Source organism: Podarcis liolepis, assembly GCF_965112155.1.
Source record: "Podarcis liolepis genome assembly, chromosome: 4".
Classification (NCBI taxonomy): domain Eukaryota; kingdom Metazoa; phylum Chordata; class Lepidosauria; order Squamata; family Lacertidae; genus Podarcis; species Podarcis liolepis.
In genome coordinates this window covers 79,728,874-79,752,577 of record NC_139558.1, presented here as the reverse complement: position 1 = coordinate 79,752,577, position 23,704 = coordinate 79,728,874, and the positions used below count along the sequence as shown (strand labels likewise).

At 42.6% G+C, this 23,704-nt stretch overlaps 1 protein-coding gene and 2 long non-coding RNA genes across 9 annotated transcripts in view; 1 reads left to right on the top strand and 2 right to left on the bottom strand.

Moving 5' to 3' along the window:
- Positions 1–23,704, top strand: part of FRY (FRY microtubule binding protein) — a 192,624-nt gene that overhangs the window by 40,374 nt on the left and 128,546 nt on the right. For 3 of the 6 annotated variants that reach the window (XM_083498832.1, XM_083498829.1, XM_083498828.1), the window contains exon 1: positions 9,892–10,027. The exons of the other annotated variants lie outside the window; for them this stretch is intronic. In XM_083498832.1, the coding sequence (XP_083354958.1) occupies positions 9,958–10,027 (70 nt within the window). In that variant the 5' untranslated portion in view covers positions 9,892–9,957. Of the gene's footprint in view, positions 1–9,891; positions 10,028–23,704 lie in introns of those variants that run through there. 6 annotated transcript variants of the gene reach the window in all.
- On the bottom strand, positions 7,243–7,909 carry LOC310704938. Of its 2 annotated transcripts, none has more exons than XR_014525095.1 (2): positions 7,794–7,909; positions 7,243–7,667 (listed from the first exon to the last, which is right to left on the bottom strand). It is a non-coding gene; the product is annotated as an uncharacterized lncRNA (long non-coding RNA). The 2 variants fall into 2 exon arrangements; XR_014525096.1 differs by having other exon boundaries at positions 7,785–7,831.
- On the bottom strand, positions 15,166–23,296 carry LOC310704962. Its single transcript, XR_014525124.1, has 3 exons — positions 22,950–23,296; positions 20,149–20,212; positions 15,166–15,670 (listed from the first exon to the last, which is right to left on the bottom strand). It is a non-coding gene; the product is annotated as an uncharacterized lncRNA (long non-coding RNA).

The following is a 23,704-nucleotide window of genomic DNA, read 5'->3' as shown; positions in this document are numbered from 1 at the left end:
TAATTTGGTCTGCAAATGACCTGCCAGCTGTTTTAAAACAGGGGTCATATCAATTCTAAATGGAACCAGTTACTAATCTGGCTGGTGCATTTTGGACTTGGTAAAGTTAGGAGTTGTCTTCAAGGGCAGCACCATAGTGCATTGAAGCTATCCATTCTGCAACACACCAGAGCATAGAGTGCAATGCCAAGGTTTTCTCTGTCAAAAAGAAGCTGTAGATAGTGAACCAGCAGTAGCTGGAAAAAAAGGCACTCCTAGCTTCTCATTCCATCTGAGCCTCTAATGGATCCATGAGTTCCCACAATCTGTGGACCTGTTCCTTCCAGAGAAGTACAAACCTTGCCCAGAACAAGCCGACTCCTCAGCTCTCAGAACTGCACTTTAGTTTTTCATTACACATTTTGTACTTCTGGTTTTTTTCTTCTTTAAAATAAAAAGGTGTTAGTTAAGCCAGTTGATTTTAAACAATGCAGCCCTAATAATTTACTGGCCTGCTGTTGGCTTTTGTAGCCAGCCAAAAGGTTTGTAAAACATTAGAGAAGGATTTAAATATGTGGAGGTGGCATTTTAAATTAATTTGCAAGGAGCCCTCAGTGCACATAGGGTTGCTTTGAATCGGATCTAGAAATCTGCCTCTTCGCAGTCTCTGAATTTGTACATCATGCCTGGTCATGTTTGCTAATCGTAAAAGGAAAAAGAGGTTCAGGCCCTGCCCTGTATGACAAATTTAGAAATCTAGAAAATAGAAACAGAACCTCCTGTTTCCTTGTTTTCAGAGTGACGAAATCAGATATAAATGTTTGAGATAATACATTGTACTGAGCATGTGGCTGTTTCATCTTAAGCTTTACATTTTCATTTGGGAACAGTGGACATTATTTATTTATTTAGTTCATATTTGGCAATAATGTTTATACACTACTCAGTCAACAGAAACTTCTAAGCCATTCACATAAAAGCATAATAATAATAATGGTAATAATAAATTTTATTATTTATACCCCTGTCCATCTGGCTGGGTTCATTAAAGATACTACTAAAAAGATCAAATGTTAAAAATCTATATGACATTTATCTCGTGTGTGTGTGTGTGTGTGTGTGTGTGTATATATATCAGCAGTTTTAAAACAACATATGTAATAAAAATTCCATGTTCCAGCTGCATGTCTGGGAAAGATTGCCTATACAAACAAGTATTTAGCAGGCTTGGAAAACAGTTCAGCAAAAATCCTGGCCTAATATTAATGGGCAGAGAGTTGCAGAGCGGAGCTTCTGTTATACTGAAAGTCTTCATTCCTTGCAAATGTGAAATAGACATTATGAGGTACATGCAAAAATGTCAGTTCCACAGACTGAAGTGGTCAAGGGGGCAGATATGGAGTAAAGGGACATGGGATCCTGAAACTAGTGTAGGACCCACTATGCAGGCAGCTGTTTTGCCCTCCCTTCCTGCATTTTGAAGATGCAAAATTCAAGGTGTGTGAGCCAAACTCTGGTACGTGTTTCTTTTTTCATAAACGTTCATGTTTTGAGTCAGCTTGGGCAATGAACGGAAGGCAGTGCCTTCCTAGCTGCTACCTATTGCTTTTCACACTGAACATCACTGGTATGCCTGACTCCCCCTACAAAAACTGAGGCTGCTGAACAGACTGTTGGCCTGGGTATTGTTTAGAGAAGTTTATGTTGGGGGAGAGTTGTTGCTATTATTGATAGTATTTTTTTTTGTATCCTTATTTTGGATCTTATTATTTATGTGGAATTATAATGAGGGTGGTATTCAAAATTTAATAAATAATAATTTGGTTGTGTACTTTTTGATGCTTATTTATTGTTTATGACTGCTTTTGCTATGTTTGTGATTATGTATTTTTTCGTGTTGTATGCTGCCTTGAGCATCGTTTTAACTATGGAAAGGTAGCATACAAATAAAATTATGTATGTATAAAGAGAAAGCAAAATGAAAGCAGCCACTTCAGTTCCGTGCCTTGATGCTGACACAGTTCGCAGCCTAGACTACTGTAAATCATTCACCCCTATTTTCCTGCTGTTGATTTGATTAGCTTTTAATGCCACTGTGCTGCCTCCCAGTGGCATATTTCTTACAAACAAATGGTACAATATTATTATTATTATTATTATTATTAATAATAATATACAGAACTCTACAGGGTCTGCATTTAAACATTACAAATAACAGTTATTGCAAGTACATAGATTTTTAGTGTTTCTGTTTCTCCTGTGGCCATAGCAAGTATCCATAATTTGATTCAGGGTTGTAAAAGTGGTTGAGTTTCTTTTCACTGTGCTTATGGGTGGAAAGTTATCTGCGCCTGCGTAAGTAACTACTTAATTTAGGTAACACTGCACATTTGCATTTCAAGTGGCAATGCTTGAATACTGAAAATTCAGGCCACGTGGTTCATGCTTAGCTTAGCTTGCCTTGTTAGTGTTTGGGGTGTTATGCACTACTGTCCACGGGAATTTTTCCAAGAGGGGCAAAGTGAAGGCTTGAAATGAATGAATGAATATGCATATATACGGTAACTAGCATCAGAGAGCAGGCCTACCTTTACTGGTTGACCTAGTGACCGTGTGATGGTGGGCTTGAGTAAACCCAGCTCCAATAAACTTCTTCTCCTGTTTGTCCTTCTGTTGTTTCTCAGTTGATAGACCTGCTGTCTATCTGCATTCGGACAATGTTTTTCACATTCTCTGCTGAAACCCTAAATTCTTTCACCAGCTCCTTTCACTCCCTCCAGCCTTAGTTAATTGCATTGCTCAGTGCATCTCCCTCCCCTCTCCAAAAAGCAAATAACCCAATGGATTACATTTCAGGGTTGAAATGCACTGCTCTGTTGTAAAATTTCATTTCACATAGTCAACATGAACACAAACTCTAGTTCTTGCATCTTGTTTGCAATGTTTTCTGCCTCTCCTATAGTTTCTCCCCTTTGTAACTGGTCTTCAGCTATACTTTCCAGTATAAAATCACTGTTGAGAAAAACTGGACAACAGTCAACAGCACTGTGGTCAACCAGATTTGGAGTGTGCGCAGCACATGGCATGAATATGTTCTGTTCTAAAAGCTTCCATTCTAAAAGCATTCGAAAAGCTTATTCTTCAAATTCTTTTTTAAACCAAAAAATCCTAATTTTGTGTATGTGCCCTTGCTTTGCTAGTGCCCCAAACATGGGCTTAGCCTGCCTGTCAGGTAACCCAGCACTGTTCACTTAGCTAGTGAAAAGCATCTTGCAAGATACTTGACAAGGTAGCAAGGCTGTAACTTGGGTAACAGCAGGATGTTACACCAGTGTACAAACAGAAAATGAAAAAACACCAAGACAGAGAACAGAGAGTGAATCAGGCATGCATTTGATCAATTAAAAAGGACAGGACTGTTCAGCTGCCAGTTCTGACCACAAGAGGGAGTTGTGTATTCTCACACATTTCAAGCATACAGTGGTACCTCGGGTTAAGTACTTAATTTGTTCCGGAGGTCCATTCTTAACCTGAAACTGTTCTTAACCTGAAGCACCACTTTAGCTAATGGGGCTTCCCGCTGCGCTGTCGGAGCACAATTTCTGTTCCCATCCTGAAGCAAAGTTCTTAACCCGAGGTACTATTTCTGGGTTAGCGGAGTCTGTAACCTGAAGCGTCTGTAACCTGAAGTGTATGTAACCCGAGGTACCACTGTATACGTAACATTCAAATGGATGGTTTGCACTTGTTTAGGCTCTGTGCACCCCTTGACACATGACCTCAAAGAATGTCCTTTGTATTTAACCTATGTTTACCTATTATATATGTTCCAGTAGCACCTTAAAGACCAACTAAGTTAGTTCTTGGTATGAGCTTTCATGTGCATGCACACTTCTTCAGATACGATCAATCTATGCAAGAAATACATTTTTTGGACACTACTATAAAAATACAGGATGGGCGCATAGACACCACCTTATACCGCAAACCAACTGACCGACAAACATATCTACATGCCTCCAGCTACCATCCCAAACATACCAAACAGTCCATTGTATACAGCCAGGCACTACGTTACAGCCGCATCTGTTCCAACTCTACAGACAGAGACTCTCACCTAAGAGATCTACAGCAAACCTTCTCAGAACTAAAATACCCAGCAGATGAAGTTAGACAACAGATCAACAGAGCCAGACTGATACCCAGAGAGAACTTGCTGCAAGACAGACCCAAAAAAGAAAATAACAGAACACCTCTAGTCATCACATACAGCTCCCAAGTTAAAACAGTACAACGCATCATCAGAGATCTACAACCTCTCCTGGACAATGACAGTTCTCTTTCTCAAGCTCTGGGAGGAAGACCTTTCATTGCCTACAGACAGCCACCCAATCTTAAACAACTCCTAACCCACAATAATACCACAACCAGACTTAACACAGACACTGGCACCAGAGCCTGCAATAAACCCAGATGCCAACTTTGCTGCCACATACACCCGGACAACACCATTACTGGCCCCAACAACATCACACATACCATCTCGGGACTATTTAATTGCTCATCGTCTAACATTGTGTATGCCATCAAATGCCAACAGTGTCCTTCAGCTCTCTATATTGGACAAACAGGCCAAACCTTACGCCAAAGAATAAACGGACATAAATCTGACATCAAGAATCACAGAACAGAGAAACCAGTAGGAGAACACTTCAATCTCCCAGGACATTCTATACAAGATCTCAAAGTAGCTGTTTTACTACAAAGGAATTTCAGAAACAGACTGGAAAGAGAAGCTGCTGAATTACAACTCATTACCAAACTTAAAACAATGGAAAAACCTGGGCTGAACAAAGACTTTGGATTCTTATCTCACTATACATGACTATACCATTTCTCACCTTCTCACCCCTTGCCTTTTCCTGTAAGACCTATTACAGTCGTTAAGAGTCGTCAACAGGCTCTCCCAGCTATCTGCCTATCTCCCATTCCCACCACCCTTCTGAGTAACACCCCTCCCCACCTTCTCACTATATAGAAGGATCTGGCAACTTCTGTTTCAGTGTATCTGAAGAAGTGTGCATGCACACGAAAGCTCATACCAAGAACTAACTTAGTTGGTCTTTAAGGTGCTACTGGAAGGAATTTTTTTATTTTGACTATGGCAGACCAACACGACTACCTATCTACTACTGGAACAATATATAAGTATTTTGTGTGACTTTAGGGAACGGGCCTATTCACACAGCCTGACACCCTAAGAATGGGCAATGGCTTCAGTTTGTGTGCCTCTATGATGCCTGGCTTAGTTGTGTTTGATGTGCTATTACTGTGGTCCCTCAGGTTAAGAACTTAATTCGTTCCGGAGGTCCGTACTTAACCTGAAACTGTTCTTAACCTGAAGCACCACTTTAGCTAATGGGGCCTCCTGCTGCTGCCGTGCCGTCAGAGCACGATTTCTGTTCTCATCCTGAATCAAAGTTCTTAACCTGAAGCACTATTTCTGGGTTAGCGGAGTCTGTAACCTGAAGCGTATGTAACCTGAAGCGTATGTAACCCGAAGTATCACTGTAGTTGCTGTGGTGCAGTATATTGTTTCTGCCATATCAGCTAAAGCAAACACATAAGATTCTGTTGTTTGGAACTTGCTTTGGACATGACTTGCTCTATAATCAGTGCTTCCTACCTCAAGTAAGTACTTGTTCCGAGTAACTGAAGTAAGCCCCATTGAATTCTGCTGGTAATTTGTTTTATTTCTAATCTCTAATTAAATTCCGAGGTTTTCTCTCTAAGATACTTATTACTTCATGGTCAACTTGGTGATCAAAATCTCTTAGTCATTTGCAAGATTATTCTTGGATATGAACTGGACTTGCAGCTCTGTGAAACCTGTGCTGTTCAGTAACATTTCCCTGAAACAATTCCTTGAGGTATGAGAACGGCATAATAAATATTGTAATTATTAAACATGTAAACATAGTTTGCATTGTTGATCGCTATCGTTCCTCTATGAAGCATGATAAAATGCTTTAGAAGTCTGTAAGTTTTGTCGCAATTAACAGCTGCTTTTCGTTAACTATCAACCCCTCTGTGCATAAAGATCCCTACTAGAATTGCTGCTGTAAACCCTGACTCTTGACTAGCCTAAAACTGGAAATGTCTCTGCTTTTAATATTCAGTGCTGAGGCCTGGATGGAACCAGGGAAATTAAAGCCCTAGGACTGCTTCAACTCCTCCTCCTCCAGGGGGGAAATACAGCTGGAAGAGAAAAAGGTTAAGCATATGTCCTGCTGATTGACTTCTGAGTTTTGCTCCCTCCCAAGCAGTGGGGGCTGCTGGTACCCCATAAGGCAGGGGAGACCAGCAGTGGGTGGAGCCTGAGCGAGTGAAATGTAGGGGCACTCCCTGATCAGCTGTAAGTAGGCAGGCTGGTGTGGCCAGATGAGGACAGACAGGCTGATGGTGCAGTGCCCCACTTACCCTAGTGGACCATTCTCCATTTCTTCCAGGGATGCTTTGGTGTAGAAGCAGCAGCTGGGGTTTGTGCACATGTATTTTCATGTGATATGCAGTTTGGCTCTCTGTCTTCCTGGTTTCATAGCACTTCCACACTACATGGCATTATGTTTACAAACCATATTTTAAGTGTTTGGTATACTTTGGGGCTATTTTATAAATGATCAGTGGTTCTGGTGTTAACAACTGGTTTGAAGGGACTTACTATGACATGAAGGCTCTCTTCCTAAGTACATTTGCCTGAGAGTGCAGTCCTGCTTGGGGACTAATCTGTGGTCCTCCAGAACTTGGACTACCCTTCTCCTTATTTTTGACCATTAACCATGCTGGCTGGAGCTCATGGGAGATGGAGCTCAGCAAAAATTGGGAGGACCACTATGACCCCTAAATTGAAGTGCCCAAATGTGTGTGAGTGAATTCTCTCCTCTGCTTGCCTGCGACTTGGAGAGGGTAGAGTTAGGCCAGGCCATCATACTCCCATTTCCTCTCCTCCATCCAGCTCATCAGATTCCCAGCCCCTGCATTTCCTCTTGGGCAGCAAGCAGGGCAGCTCCACCAAGTGGTGCCAACTCCTGGCAGCTGTAGCATGCGTCATGTGGCCTAGTGGGTTGCTGTAGGCACAACATAATGGGGTCCTCTGCACCCTGACCCTCTCATGCTGAGAACAGTGTTACTTGTTAATCCCTTTCTTCAAGGAGTGAGACATAGCAGGTTTAGTTTCCTTCGACTGAGAGAACGCTGGAACTGTGCAGTCTCTTGGTAGTATTTTGTTTTATTTATGATATACAAGTGGGTACTCATTCAGGCAAGCAACAAATCCACAGAGAGCACCTTGTGTTGCCCATTCCTCCCCCTGCCTGGGAAGGCTGCACTTACCGTTTCACCTACAAGCTACAAACTCTCGGCAACTTCTAACAACAAATCACGTTTTTCTTCCACTGGTACACAACTTCTTCCAAAGCATTGGTCCGAGTCTCCACCCACGCAGGTGAATTGGCTAATTAGAAGCATCCACTCCAGCATTTAGGGAAATAAGGTTGTGTTGCCAAGTTCTTGAACCTTATCCAACATCCCTTTTATTAAACCACAATGATAAACCCATTTACAATAATGGGACAGCCAATGTTACAGCAGGATTGCACTTTAAATTGCATTGAAGTAAATGGGATTTACTTCCAAGTAAGTATGCTTTTGACCAAACTGTGGGAGGCAGTGGAAGACAGGAGTGCCTAGCGTGCTCTGGTCCATAGGGTCACGAAGAGTCGGACACGACTAAACAACTAAACAACAAGAACAACAAGTATGCTTAAAATTAGGGTGTGTGTATGAGACAGAGGTGAGTCCTATCCAAAGCAGGGTGTTATCATTTTAATATTAAGGCCTCTCTATCTGGCCCTCGGGACTTTCCCCAAGCTACACTCCCTCCCCAGCCAGAACTTTCACTTGCCCTGGTTTGGGTGTTTTTGCCTGGCTGGAATTTGTCCTCGAGCTCTGATGATGATTATTTGCCTGAGTGGTGGATAGAAAGGCGTGTATGAACGTGTGTAGAAATGAGCCTATTGTACAAAGATAGCAGAACATGAGGCTCTTAATCTTGGGGTCTTGTGTTTGAGCCCCATGTTGGGCAAAAGGCTCATGCACTGCAGGGGGTTGGACTAGACCCTTGTGGTTCCTTCCAACTCTATACAGTAATTCTGAGACTCTACAACTCCTATTAGTTTCTCTAGTTTCTGTTATTCTACAACTCCTACTGGCTGTGCTGGCTGGAGATGGCGGGGGTTGCAGGCCAGCAACATCTAGAGACTATGAGTTAAGAGAGGGGTGAATTATTCTGGCAAAAAAGTTGTCCTCTCCTATCCCTCCCCTGGTTTTCCCCCTTCTCTCCCTCTGATGTCTGCTTACTGCTGTAATGTAGGTTGTAATCTTTTTGAGACAAGGGCCATTTTTATGTAAGTCTCACTGTGCTGAATGACAGCCTAGAGGCCTGATTTTATTTGCTTACTCCTGCAAAGCACCACATATGTTGACGGTGCTATATCCTAATCCTGGGCCCTGGGATGGATGCTCTGTTGAAATCAGACGTGATGTCCTTAGCGCGTAGCTGACAAGCTTGCAGGGGCAGCTGGAAACCTTTCAGAAACTGCGGAAACATACTGTAGGATTTCTTCCCTCTCTGTGTGGTGAGCCGGTTGCATGCAGGCCCGCCTGTGCAATACCAGCCATTTTCGCACACCACTGCGACCTACCTAAAAATAAAAATAAAAAAATTGCTTAGCAGCAGCGTGCCAAAAACGTACACTGCCTGTACATGGTGCCCAGGATGACTTGCAGGAGCAATGAAGGACCCAAGCAAGCCTTTCCCTTCGCCCCTTCCATGCTCAGAGCCTTGTGTCAACAAATGATTACTTTGTCCAAAGGCAGGGTCCAGGGGGGCTTTGGTCCCCAGCAGGGTTGCGAGTCATTTGGGGCTAAATCAGGGATCAGGTTTCGATCCGGGATGTTCCGGCTTAGCGGGCAACGCGCGAGGAAGCTGCTTTTAGCAGAAACTGCCTCCTCTTCCTCCTGCCTGGCTGCTGTCTCTTTAAAACCTCGATTCGAGACAAAATGGTAACAACAACCTCCGCCGCGACTTGTCTGGTGCGGGGAGAGAGGCACCCAAACAAGTGAGGCAGCTGCGACCCTAGCAGGGGGGGAAATAATAATAAAACTGGAGGGAGGGGTGGGGAGAGAGAGAGGGAGAGGTTCCTCCGCTGCACATCCAGCGGATGGGTGCAGCGTTGCCTTTACCGCAGCGTGATGCAGTTGGACCGAGGAAGGCGTTGTTGTTGTTGTTGTCACCGCCGCCGCCGCCGCTCTTGGCGAGAGGGAAGCAGCTGACCAGCCGGCGAGGAGAGAAAGCAAAAGCGCGCCACCCCGGCTCACCAAGGCTGGGATCGGAGGAGAGAGCGAGGCTGTGCGCAGCAGGAGCGCGAACCTGCCCGCAGTGGCGGATCTGCTCGCTGGGCGTTTGGCAGGAAGAGGTGTTTTTCCTTCCGATCGCTGCTCGGGTGCTGCGTCTGCGTGCGTTTCTCTCCCTCCCCGCGACACCCTGCGCTTCTGCCGCAGCTCCGAGGGGAGAGGAGAGCCTGGGCGCGCGAGCAGGGCGCGATGGCGACGGGCAGAAGCAACCCCCCCTAAAGGATGACCAGGGGGGCAGGCATCTCCTCCGGGGCGCGGGGGGGGGTGTCGCTTGCTGGCGCCGATTGGGAGAGCAGAGGCAGCAGCAACAGCAGCAAGCAGCTACCACCAGCACCAGCAGCAGCAGCTCTCAGGAGCGGAAGGAGAGAGGCTCTGCAGAGACTTCATTTCCTCCCCTGACCCCCTCCGTTTACATCACTAGCTGGTGACAGTCCCATCTCGCCGGCAAAAAGTACCTGCCACTCGAGCTGCTCCGGGAGGGGAGGCTCTTTGTATGCCGCAGACATGGCCAGCCAGCAGGATTCCGGCTTCTTTGAAATCAGCATCAAATATCTGCTGAAATCCTGGAGCAATAGTGAGTACAGCTAGCTTTTGCCTCCACCCCGAGCTCCCTTCCTCTTCCCAATATCTTGTCTCCAAGGCAATATTGTGGGCAAGGGAAGAAGAGCAAATGCTGGTAGCTTTGTGAGGGTCAGTTTGAACCAAGGCGCTCCCCCACCCCAACAACACTCTTTTTAGGGGCGTTTGTGTGAGGGGGAAGCACTGCTGTTTCAGTCCATGGACGTATCAAGAGGGTTAAATAGCCTTCCTTTAAGTGGAAGGAGGGTAATGGGATTATGCTTGATTTTACTTGATTTAATTCTCAAATTAGGCTCCTTCCTGGATCTGCCTCTCTCTGTCTGGATGAGGACAGGGCAGGGTAATTCCCGCCTCTCCTCCTTAAATGCTTTTGACTTGTTTTGTTCAGCCTCACTTCATTTATAATGTTTGCCGAGGACTGTTTTCCTACATGCGGATTGGCATGTTTGTGTTTGTCTGATCCGGTGCTGCATATGTAGGAAAAATAGGACAAATAATGTTCCAGGTTTTCTTACGTGTGTTTTCTTTAATAAATCCAGGCAGTAAAAGATTGTCAGTTCCCTTTTTTGTGGTTTTATTGTTTGTTTTATATTTGCATTGAAGGAGCCTGCTTTTCTTCTTGAACCAAATGAGAGAGCTGCAGAATGTAAACAAATGAGTTTGGAGCTATCCACTATTGCAGGGCTTGGTATTGCTGATGCACCATTGTCCTCTATGGCATCTTATTCTAGTTTTTGATATGGTGGGAATGTTACATAATAAAGATCAGCAAATGTCAAGAATGCTCACAAAAAGTGCAAAGTCAATCAGGCCTCTAGGCTGTCAACTCGTGATTTTAAGTAATGTGAAATTTCATTTTAGAAATGTGTCCAGCTCATGCCTCTGTTACGTCAGCAAACACGAACAGCATCAGATTCCACCGAGTTCTGAAATGCACATTCTCTCTAGAAAAATACAGCTAGGCTATATTTGCTATTAAGCAACTCTGACATACGATGGATTTAAGATTTGTACTTTTAGTGTGGTACTAATTACAGTACCTGATTATAAGTCTAAAAAACCCAATTTAGATACATCAGGATATTACAGTTTGTAATTGATATATCAAGGGCACCATCTGTGAATGATACCTATAAGCACTATTTTATAGCTCAGTATAGTCTATAAGATTAGTCTTAATTTTCTTCATAAGAGAACTGTGAAATCACCATGGATAATATTGTTACCTCAACAACATTTTTAAAAATTGCCCTGTTCCAAAATCATTCTCATGTTCCATACTTCTAGAATATATTACAGCATTAATGCACTTTGGGTTTTTCAGCTACCATTAACTGATTTTAAATGGATATTAGATCCAGAATTACAGAAGAGGGAAAATAAAATGTGGTAGGATTTTGTCATGGAACATTGTGTTCCTTTGAAAAACACGTAATGTGAAGTCAAGGTAGTTCTTCAACTTGTACTGTAAGTGGTATAGGCTTAATGAAAATTAGCTGAATATTTTATTGCCATGTATCAGCATCCACTTCATCAAGTTCTGTAGCCTTTCATTGGAAAGATGCTTAGAAGTTGAACAGCTTCTCTATACTGTACACAAATGTCACAAGGTGAGATTATCAGGAGCACTTATTTCTCAACATAATTCTTTTCTATAACAATGAAATTGATTCATGGTCTGCCTGTCTTTTTTGCCATTCTCTCAAGACAAACATTTCTTCGGTGCATTTAGGCTTATCAGAAATAGACAATACAGTCTGTTTTATTTATTTAAGCTTGTTTTGTCATAAGTCTAAAAGGCAAAAACGCCAATCTATCAAGTAGTTTAAAAAAAGAAATGGATAAGAAGTTGCTGCATATTTGCATAGATAGGGCCATACATTTGTTTAAGGGTTTCCTGTGGTGACTGTTGGGGTGAGGCTTAAATGCCACTTGTTTGAAATTGCAAGTGAGCTTGCTCATGCTTGAGCAGCAGCCTGTTTTTAAAGTAAGGTCTACCTGAGTTTGGAGAACAGCCATTATTATGTTGATTGCAAGGTGAGAGGAACCAGGTCAAGGTGGGAAGTTGAAACTCTGACTTGGAGCAGGTTTCTTGCTTTCTTTTCACCTTCCTTGCGCTTCCTTTACATGCTTGCTGTGTTTTCTTGTTTCTGTCCTGCTACAAAGTGCTCTCCATTAAATACTGTAGAGACTCAAGGGCATGGGAAGGGCAGAGTACAGAAGAACAGTGGCTCTGTATGCTTGGTCTGTGGCCTCCACAGCTGCAGTCATAGCATAGGTTCTTGGAAAAAGGTGTAAAGGAAACTTTGGTTTCCAAGTTGTGACCCAAGAGCCTCTCAAAATGTGATACTGCTACTCGGCTGTCATTCTCAGTGTCTCAGCATGGCTAGGAGCCAACTGATCACTCACCTGAGACACAGTGGGCCAGTTCAGACATCACAGTAAACTCTCCCCTCACCTCCAGCATGGCTGCAAGGAGGAGGTTAGAAGCTTTCATGTCCATTTTGGATTAACTGTGGTTTAGTGTTGCATCTCAGCCTACACTGTGGGCCATCTTAACTAAGGTCTGAAACAAACCATATTTTGAAATTGGCTTGGTTCAATCAAACAATAGTTAAGATTAATAAGTTGGTTGGGTTTCTATGAAACGGCAAGCTGCAGCTAAACAAAAACTGAAGTGGAAGTTTCCAGTTTTGCCCTGTGGTCACCATTGTCTGAACTAGCCCATTCTGTTATATTTGCATATGATGATCTAAGAGATCTAAGAGACCATGGGGGAGATTATGGAAAACCCTGAAGGTCTTCTGTAGGAAGAATACGGACAAAACAATGTGAAACTGAACTCAGTACAGCTGTACTGAATGAGTAGGTAAGTGTTGTTATGCAGGTCATTGCTGCATAAGAATTGGCATGGCTGGATTTAAACACGGTCTGTAGCATCAGTCAAGGCATACCATTGAATCAGTAGTCGTACGTTTCTCTTAATAATATGGTTCAGTGCCCTTATTAACAAGTACAACATTTTTGTGCTGACGCATTGGTACGTATCAGCATCAAAGCATACATTCATCCATCCCAAATGGATTCCTGATGTAATATAATATAATGTAATATTAATAAACAAAAATCATTCTAGTACTGTATCGGTAATTAATTATTTACAGTAAGGAACAATTATAAGATTTTAACGACATTTTAAAATAGTTAGCTTTTTGAAACCATTGCTTAAATATTTCAAAGCACACAGCGTTTCTAAGTGACTGGGAGGACATGCCTAAGCAGGTTTACTCAGAAGCAAGTCTTACTAGTGAGTAAGCCCCACTGAAGTCAGTAAGTGTGCTTATATGATTGCAGTCTACGTGAATTAACTTTCAACATACAGTGGTACCTCGGGTTACAGACGCTTCAGGTTACAGACTCCGCTAACCCAGAAATACAGTAGTACCCCGGGTTAAGAACTTTGCTTCAGGATGAGAACAGAAATTGTGCGGCAGCAGGAGGCCCCATTAGCTAAAGTGGGGCTTCAGGTTAAGAACAGTTTCAGGTTAAGAACGGACCTCCAGAATGAATTAAGTTCTTAACCCAAAGTACCACTGTACTCTGCCTGTTCTCAGAATGTGAAGCCTGCAGCCATGCAGGTGCTATTGGACTCCCAACTCCCATCATGGCCAGTGCTCAGGAACAATGGGAGTTGTAGTACAGTGGTGCCTTGCAAGACGAAATTAATCCGTTCCGCGAGTCTCTTCGTCTTGCGGTTTTTTCGTCTTGCGAAGCACGGCTATTAGCGGCTTAGCGGTTTAGGGGCTTTAAGAAAAAGGAAACAAACTCGCAAGAACTCGCAAGACGTTTCGTCTTGCGAAGCAAGCCCATAGGGAAATTCGTCTTGCAGAACGACTCAAAAGATGGAAAACTCTTTCGTCTTGCGAGGCATTCGTCTTGCGAGGTACCACTGTACCACAATATAGCCACAGGGCTACAGGCTCTCCATCCCAGTATGATTATTATTGTATTTTTTTATATCCCATCTTTTCCCCTGACAGCAGGGACTCAAGGCAGGTTTTAACGTTTGATGTTTTAATATGTTTTATATGTACTGTAAGCCGCCCAGAATGGCTAGGGAAACCCAGCCAGATGGGTGGGGTATAAATAATAAAATTATTATTTGTGTTGTTGCTGTTGTTGTTGAACAGAAAGAGCTAAAAGCATAAGGGGGTGGTTAAAAAAATAAACAGTAATAGAATGTAAACTTTTTATCTATATTAAATCTATTAAAACATACAAATAATTGCAGTAGAAACTTCAAAGCATCAGTATGAAATGGAAAAGTATTTCAGACTCATAATCATGTAAAGGAATCACTCCTCAAAGCAAGAGTCCATTTTGGCTTCAGCTAATAATATACACGTGGCAACTAATTTAGCCTAATGCACACAGGTTGGACCAGATGTTTTGTGAAGACAAACAACTGGTCCCTTTTGGAGGGACGGGAGAAGCCTGTAGAGGACTTGGGCGGGTTGGGGACTGGTTACAGGAAATCACATTCATGGCATTCTGAATTACCTTTAAAAAACAACAACAACAACAACAACAACAACAACAACAACAACAACAACAACAACAACAAACCACCCTGAAATTATGTGGATAGGACAGACCAACTGAGTCGAGTGTTGAATGTTTTGCAGCCAAAATGTGGTGCAAGATGGCCCCTTTTCAGGAACCGCAAATTTTGTTAATTCATGTTGGTATTCAGTCCACAGGCAGACCTGATGCGCACCCCTAATATATATCCAACATGTACTCTCAACATTCAGTTTGTGTTGACTTCCATTTCTAAAACATGGCTTTATAACCAGTTTTATGGTTTATAATACTCTTCTTACGTTTTTAGTTTGTTTTCATAGTAGGGTTGCCATCTGGATGTATGGCAAATGTAGATTTTTGTGAATTTCCTTAAAAATAGCTCAGAAACTTCAATTTTCATTGACTTTGCCCCCAAAAAGCTCAATTTCCGGATTTTGACTGTTTGAAATATGACAACCCTATTTTATAGCAGCCACATGTTTTAGAACCACTGCCTTGTTTTAAAGGGAACAAAATTTAGCTCAAAGTGAGTCATGAGAATAACAAACCTTCAAAAAGAACCAAAACATATCCATAACATTTCAGTCAATTTGCTATATCTACGTCAGCATAATAATAAAACACAATAACTCATCAGTTAAATGAAAGTAAAAACAATACTGTAACTTGCTTTTGTGTACATTTTATTGTTGTAACCTGCCCTGAGGTCTTTGGAGGAAAGGTGGGTGAACCTTTTCCAAATTAGTAATAATAAATTAGTAAGCAATAAATACGGGTCAATACCAACGCAGTAATTCAAAAAGAATCCGATAAATCCATGCTTAATATAAACATTACAATTTCTATTTAATTTATATCAATACTTTACCAGGATATCAGCCTTCTCTTCACTTAACCTACTCATGCATACCTGAAGCCTTGAACCCAAAGGAAATCTTCATGCGCCAATCCCCCATCTGTTCAGTCACAACGGCATCCATTCATACTGTGTGTGCTTGTTTAGTATTTGAATTTGTTTGTTTTGTCATGTGAGTCCTCAAGTGAAGATGTGGGCCTTGAAAAGAAAAATATAAATACATCCATCCATAAAAATTCAATTCACTACTTAAAAATGTAGACAAAGACAACATGGCGACTTTTTAAAATGATGTAAGAGCACACACCTGTGCAGGTTTACTCAGAAGTTGTCCTCAATGAATTCAGTGGGGCTTACTCAGTAATGAATTTGTTTAGGATTGCAATCTGAGTCTTGAGTCATATGCATTTACCTGGGAGCATCTAATGTAGTAAATAAGCCTCCTGTCAGTGCAAGGTTCCACTGCAGCCCCCAAAATCTGTTATTTGGGTGGGGGGGTGCACAGATGGAAATTGTTGTGCTAATAGAATGTGTTCATTGGATACTGCCCAAGACCACCTTGCTGGGTGCATTGAGTGCTCTGATTTTAAATTATACTTTTATTACTATGGGGCAATTTCAGGCATTAGTCATACTCAGAGTAGACTACTGAAATCAATGAACGTAAGTATTCTTATATACATATATTTATATGAGATCTGAGGGACATTGAGGAAGGCACAGAGCTTGCAGGATTCACTGATAAGTGATTGTTGGCACATTAATCATTAGAAATGAGAAACATTCTCATAATAGCATCATGGACCCAAACAGAGGACCATATTGGGTGAGTGGGGGGAGGGGGGCAGCCATTCCATATTAGAATCCAGAACATGGTTTGGAAGCAGCAAATCAAACAAATTTTACATGTGTACAAAAGACCCATGGTGACTTTAATTTCTTTCATCTTGGGAGTTCTATCCCATCTTTTTAAATGAATTTTTAAGGCTGCAAACAAGTGCATATATTAAAATACATAAAATGTATTGATTCGAAAAAGTAAACTAACATTTCAGGTTTGTTTTTTAAAAAAACAGATTTAGTATAAAAGCATCAGGCTCTGGCCATTTTTAATAGCAGTGCCAAAAAATTGCTTGCTGGGGAAAAAAGTAGGCCTTGGCTGTCTTTCAGAAGACCAACAGGAATGGGCAGGGTGTTCTTCCACCATCTTGGCACCAATGAAGAAAGAGCTTTGGGCCCACCCTGCTTTAAGACTGGTTGTTCCCCCAAAAGCCTTTTGCTCCAAACATTTCCAGAATTCAAAAACTGCAGCATATGCAAGTGGCAATTCATGTTTCTCTACAGCTCTTACTGCCACACCTTTTCTACATCTGCATATATCTTACTCATCAGTTCTGAAGTAAACATTGCACAACGACTGTTCATTGGTTGGCATAAGAGCCAGGTGGGTAATTTTGGCGGCACCTCCCTGACTTCCCTGATGCCTTTCACAGTTGCTGCTCTCAGCCCTGTAAATGAATAATGGCATTGAAAATCACAGGCACGCCTTATTAACGTTTCATATAACAAAATGGCTATCCAGATCCTCTTGTCACTAACTTAGCTACTGGAAGCAGTGCAATGCTGCCATACTGGGATGGGAATGCTGGTCCCAGGGACCTGGCTTTTCTAGGTGTCTGTGAAGAGAGTCCTTTCACAGCAGACTTGTTATTTGCATTAGCCCCCAAGGGGCTAATAGGAACATGAGAAGCTGCCTTATACAGAGTCGCAGCCATTGGTCCTGCTGGGTAATGCCGATTCTTCCTTTCTTTTGACATTTCACCTTCATGAGGCAATATGCTTGTTGAACATAAGAGTTTATGATAGGCAGGATGCAAAGTACAACGTGGACTGAGGAGAACTTGTTAGAGTTATTTTGAGGAAAGACAAGTGGTATTGCCTTTAAACTTCACTCAGCATTTTAAGTGCTTATACTGTGGTACCTCGGGTTACCTACACTTCAGGTTACATACACTTCAGGTTACAGACTCTGCTAACCCAGAAATAGTACCTCGGGTTAAGAACTTTGCTTCAGGATGAGAACAGAAATCGTGCTCCAGCGGCACGGCGGCAGCGGGAGGACCATAAGCTAAAGTGGTACCTCAGGTTAAGAACAGTTTCAGGTTAAGAACGGACCTCCGGAACAAATTAAGTACTTAACCCGAGGTACCACTGTATCAAGTTCTCACTAACTTTTTGTTGTTGTTGTTGATGATGATGATCTGTAAACGCCACAAGTCTGCATTAAATCCTAAACCCCTATGTGACTATACCCTCTATATGTTTAGTGTAATATTTCCAGTATATTTCACTCTGTAAATAGGACCTTGTGAAGCAGATGTTGGCTTTCCCATTATGTTCCATATCCCTATGAACGATCATGTGGACCAATGCTTCCCTCACAGGTACCGGTCCATCATTTTCCCTCTGCTCCTCTACTTCTGTGTGTTTCCCCCTTCATGTTTATAAACACAGATTAAGTGGATGCCCACATTCTCACACCCACTGGTTTGTGCTGCTTTTTTAACCAACCGCGCACAACACTTAAGCAGAACTTTTCCCTATCTATTTTGCAACGCCACAGGAATATCCTCCTCTCTTTTTTTTTTTTTTTTACGATAGTTCCTCAAAATTATTGAAGTGCATATGAGTGCATAGCATTTTGTGTGCCCATTTGGAACTTTCAAACATACTCAGACTCAATGCAAGACTGTTCAACAGATGCTAGCAGAAGTGTGTTTTTATACAGGCTACAATCCTAGCGAGGCACACTTCCTTGTGAGCAGGCTCCATTGGGACACCTTGGGATTATTTCAGATTCAACTTGCTAAGGGCTGCGCTGTTGGATTTCAGTCCAGCAAAGCATATCACAAGGTGAAAGAGGGGGAGGGGGGATGTTAAGAAGTTGTGCTGGTGCTGGTGCTAGAGTAAAAATATTCCCAAAGATGATACAAGGCTATAAATACTTTGAAAGCCTTGATGGATTTGAATGGATTGTAAGTGCTGCTCTTTAAACACAGGGTCACAGGTCACGTATACTTAAAGCACATTTAAAGGATGTGGGCTTTCCCAAAAGGTTTTGGGGAGCTGCAGTTTGCTAAGGGTGCTAGGAATTGTAGCTCTGTGAGGGGTAAACAACCATTTTCAGGATTCTTTGAGGTGGAAGTTGTATGCTTAGTTTAAAGGTAATTTAAATGTATGCTGATGTGGCCACAGTTTATAGGGAAGTGGTGTTGTGCACCTCCCAGTCATCCCGGTGGAACTTGCACAGGAGAACCTATCTTGACTATCCCATGGTGGCAAAATGGGACCACCAGGTTCAGAGGTCACATTATGCCTCTGAATATCACAGAGATTTGCTGCCTCCTTGCCTTGCTTGTGGGTTTCCTGGAAGCCTCTGGGCTGCTTACAAGACGCTGGACCAGATGAACCTGTGGTCTGAGAGAGTAGGACTTTTTTATGTTAACTTGCTCATAGATGAGTGATCTGTGTCAGTTATAATTGTTATTATTATTTTTATTTTTAAAAACCTACTTCAAATGCAGCTTATTCATGGTGTGTGTATTTTATGAAATGAAGTGCTCTTGATTTACGTTTATAATTTTAATGGATTGTTTAGAAATTCTTTCACTGAAGTGGCAGTACTGTTGCATGATTCTAAATAGACCTCTGTGCCTTTAAAAAAAGGTATATTTATCTAGTTTGCTGATAATGCAAGTTACCTCTGCTGTTCTGTAATGTGAATCAGGTTGGTATTTGGACACGTTTTCAGCTGTGAAATCTTCTCGATAGATATAACACATTTCTTAACAAAATCTCTTTCTTCGAACACCATGTTTGAAAGTTTCTCATTGGAGCTCATAGTTTTGTGGGTAGCTTCCCTACATACTGGTTTGGTCTGAAGTTTCCTGTTTTTTCTTTGAAAAATTAACATCTGGGGCTGCAATTCTATGGACTCATAACCTGAAATGGACTAAGTTCCATTGAACATTATTGTTGTTGTTTAATCGTTTAGTTGTGTTGTTGTTTAGTCGTGTCCGATTCTTCGTGACCCCGTGGATCAGAGCACACCAGGCACTCCTGTCTTCCACTGCCTCCCGCAGTTTGGTCAAACTCATGCTGGTAGCTTCAAAAACATTATTATGAACATTATTCATGAACATTATTAGACCTGCATAAAACTGCTTCAAGGCTTGCTTGCTTGCTTCTTTTTTTTACAGTTGAGTGATATATAAACATTGAGTAGGACTGAACCACAGCTGCTTTACTTCCTTGTTTACTCTCTCGTGCAATGACTAGGGGATACCTAACCTGATGTTGCAGGACTGATGCAGCAGTATCCCCTCCTTTGAGTGGAAAAAAAACTGATTTCTCTGGATCAGTTGACTACAGATCCTGACTTAGAATTTGATGTAATAGTGCCTTTCTTAAAAGATGGGTAGTTTCTTTCTTCGTACACTTCCTATTAAATTGTAGGAATAAAATAAATTTTAAAAACCAGGCTGCCACCCTCAACTCTTTGAAGGTTTTTCCCCTTAAGTGATTCTACTTTTGCTTTCTTGCTGTCTATTACCCTTGCAGAATCCCTATGTGAACCTAGCTCTCTCCTTTCCTCCAAGGCCAGCCTCAATGCCTACCTTTTCTGTGAAACTTTTGCCACAGTCAACAAAGCCCTCCTCTGTTGAAACTAAGTCTAAGCACCTGTACAGTGGTACCCCGCAAGACGAACGCCTCGCGAGACGAAAAACTCGCAAAACGAAAGGTTTTTTCGTTTTCGAGTTGCCTCGCAAGACGAATTTCCCTATGGGCTTGCTTCGCAAAACGAAGCTTGCCCCGGGGACAGCGGGTCTTCTCTTTTGAAGCAAGGGGCTGTGGGGAGATAGCGATCTCCCTGCATCCCCTTGCTGCAAAAGACGTCCGGGGGAAGCGGGGAAGAAGCGCTTCGCTTCCCGCTTCCCCCGGACCTGTTTTGAAGCAAGGGGCTGCAGGGAGATAGCGATCTCCCTGCATCCCCTTGCTGCAAAAGACGTCCGGGGGAAGCGGGGAAGAAGCGCTTCTTCCCCGCTTCCCCCGGACGTCTTTTGCAGCAAGGGGCTGCAGGGAGATCGCTTCTCCCGGTGCTCCGAAGCCGGGCGGGGGGCAGGGGACACCTCCCGCCGCCGCGGGGACACCTTTTGAAGGCAGGCGGGGGGGAGCAAAGACTTTCGCCCCCCGCCCGCCTTCAGAAGAGGTCCAGGACCTCTTCTGAAGGCTGGCGGGGGGCAAAAGTCTTTGTCCCCCCTGCCTGCCTTCCCAGGGGCTTTTAAATCGCCCCGGACAGCGGAGAAGTCCTCCGCTGTCCGGGGTGATTTTAAAATGCCGCCCGCCAGCATTTTAAGATCGCCCGGACAGCGGAAAAGTCCTCCGCTGTCCCGGGGTTTTTTAAAATGCTGTGGGTGGGAAGAAAAGCCCTTGTCCCCCCCCCCCCAGCCTTCAGCCTGGTCTGAAGGCGGTTTCCCTAGGAACGCATTAATTGATTTTCAATGCATTCCTATGGGAAACCGTGCATCGCAAGACGAAAAAACCGCAAGACGAAGAGACTTGCGGAACGAATTAATTTTGTCTTGCGAGGCACCACTGTAATAATAATAAAAATCTTTGTTTATCATTGTCTCTGTTTTCCTCCTCTCCCTGTCAGCATATAACACCTCCACTTAAAGATCTGAACTGGTTGCCCATTTGCTACCAGGGCAAGTTCAAGGTGTTACTACTAGTATATAAAGCCCTTAAAATTTTGGGACTGGTTTCCTTTTTTACCCCATATATGCCCATCTGACCACTTCAATCTGCGGAACTGTCACTGTCACAAGTGCCACTTAATACTAGTTCCATCCTTGTGAGAAAATACTTTTAGTGTGGCAGCACCTACACTTTGCAACTCTCTGTTTCCAGGCAGTATGTTTTAGATTCATCACTTGCTTTAGAATTGTAGAGTTGGAAGGGACCATGAGGGTCATCTAGTCCAACCCCCTGCAATGAGGAATCTTTTGCCCACCGTGGGCCTTGAACTCACAACCCTGAGATCAGGAGTCTCCTGCTCTACTGACTGAGCTATCCATGGCCCACAGATAGTATGTGTTGTTATGTAGGGCATTGCTGCATCACAATTGGCACTGCTGGATTTACACATGGTCTGTAGCACTGAGTGGTTTCCAATCAAGGCATTCCATTTAGGGCAGGCTTCCTCAACCTCAGCCCTCCAGATGTTTTTGGCCTACAACTCCCATGATCCCTAGCTAGCAGGACCAGTGGTCAGGGATGGTGGGAACTGTAGTCTCAAAACATTTGGAGGGCCGAGGTTGAGGAAGCCTGACTTAGGGCCAATTGAATCAGTAGTTGTAAGTTACTCTTAATTATATGGTTCAGTGACCATCATTAACACATATAACATTTTTGTGCTGATTCATTAATTCAATTCTTGATTTTAATCACCTTTTGAATATTTTTGAATATTCAATACTTTTGAATATTCAAACGTTTAGACATTTCTATTGATAATTTTTATATTTTGGGAAACCACTGGGAGGGTTTTGTCTGTTTTTACAATCAAATGGTATATGCATTCTATTAGATAAATAAATAAAGTCGAGAGTCAATGCGAAAAGTGTTTCTGCTGGGTAGAATTCCATCTTATAACAGTTCTTCTGCCTTTTTTCTTTCTTTAAGAGAACATCCACAGGAAACAGCTTTCAAGAAATAACTTATTTTTCCCACTGTCACCATCCAACACTTGGTTAATCTTTCTTCAACTGGCTATTATTTGTAATGAGATTTTTAACTGGCATCAGATAACATACCCCGCCCCCGAGAACCCCGGAGCATCATAATTTCCACAAAGTAGGAATCCTGTTGTAACTAATACCTTTTGAAGATGAGAAAATTACTTAACTGTAACGCATGATCTTTGAACAATATAGTTAGAACAAATAATCCCACGACACCCTTTTGCTACCTGTCATTCAGAAGGCCCTGGAAACAACGGTGATTTACTTTTTGCTTAATTTATCATTACCAGAAGGAAATTGTGTGTAGGATTTCAGTACTTAGGTAAATGATTGGTTGAAAGCAAGTTTTCGAAGGACAGGCCACAGGGGTCAGCAAACCTTTTCAGCAGGGGGCCGCTCCACTGTCCCTCAGACCTTGTGGGGGGGCGGACTATATTTTTTTTTGGGGGGGGGAGGATGAATTCCTATGCCCCACAAATAACCCAGAGATGCATTTTAAATAAAAGCACACATTCTACTCATGTAAAAACACGCTGATTGAGAAGGCGACTGAGCCGGAACGGGCCCCTGGGCCTTAATTTGTGTACCCATGGACAGGACATTCTGTTAGTGCTAGAGAACTAAAGCCAAATATAGGGTTGGGTGTTTCAAAGCCATGTATCTACTAGACTTACAAACTGACTCCTGTTGCATCCATACCACATTTAAAGCAGGTTTGGCAGGCATTTAAAGCACTTGACTTCCAAGAAAGAATTATGGGAACTGTAGTTTATCCCTCACAGAGTTAAAATTCCCAGCACCCTTAGCTACCATTCCGAGGATTCTTTGGTAGAAGCCTTAAATGTGCGTAAAATGTGCTTTAAATGAATTACGTGGATCCAACCTCCATTAGGTTAGGTTACAGGGTTGGAATATATTTTTGAAGAGCTACAGTACTGTGGTTGAGAGAGACCAAAAATTGCACCAGCCGCCCAAAAGCACAATGTATGTTGATTTGAGCCGCTTGAAGGGTGGGATACAAAGCCAGTATATGCTTGACATAAAAATAAGCATTCAGTTACTTCACATTCCTGCCTCACATAGTTTTGTTTCTTTGGGTTTCCCCCACTCTGAAGTATCTGCAGAATTGATTATTATGTTTTGGATGTGCCATAGAGCTGATCTCATGACACCAGGCATAATAATCCATTATGCCAATATAGCTTGTCATTGTGCCTGCTGGAAAGTGTTGTCCCACTACAAGTGTTCTCAAGTGACACGTGATGTTTATTGCTAATGAATTATATCAGTTTGTTGTTTTACCCACACAGTGCTTAGCATTGTTTTCTCCCATTTTATTTTCATGTGCGTGTTTGGCTACACATTATTTAAAATATATGGCTCTTTAGTAATATTACTGATTGTTGAGTGACACGCCTTCGAACGCCTT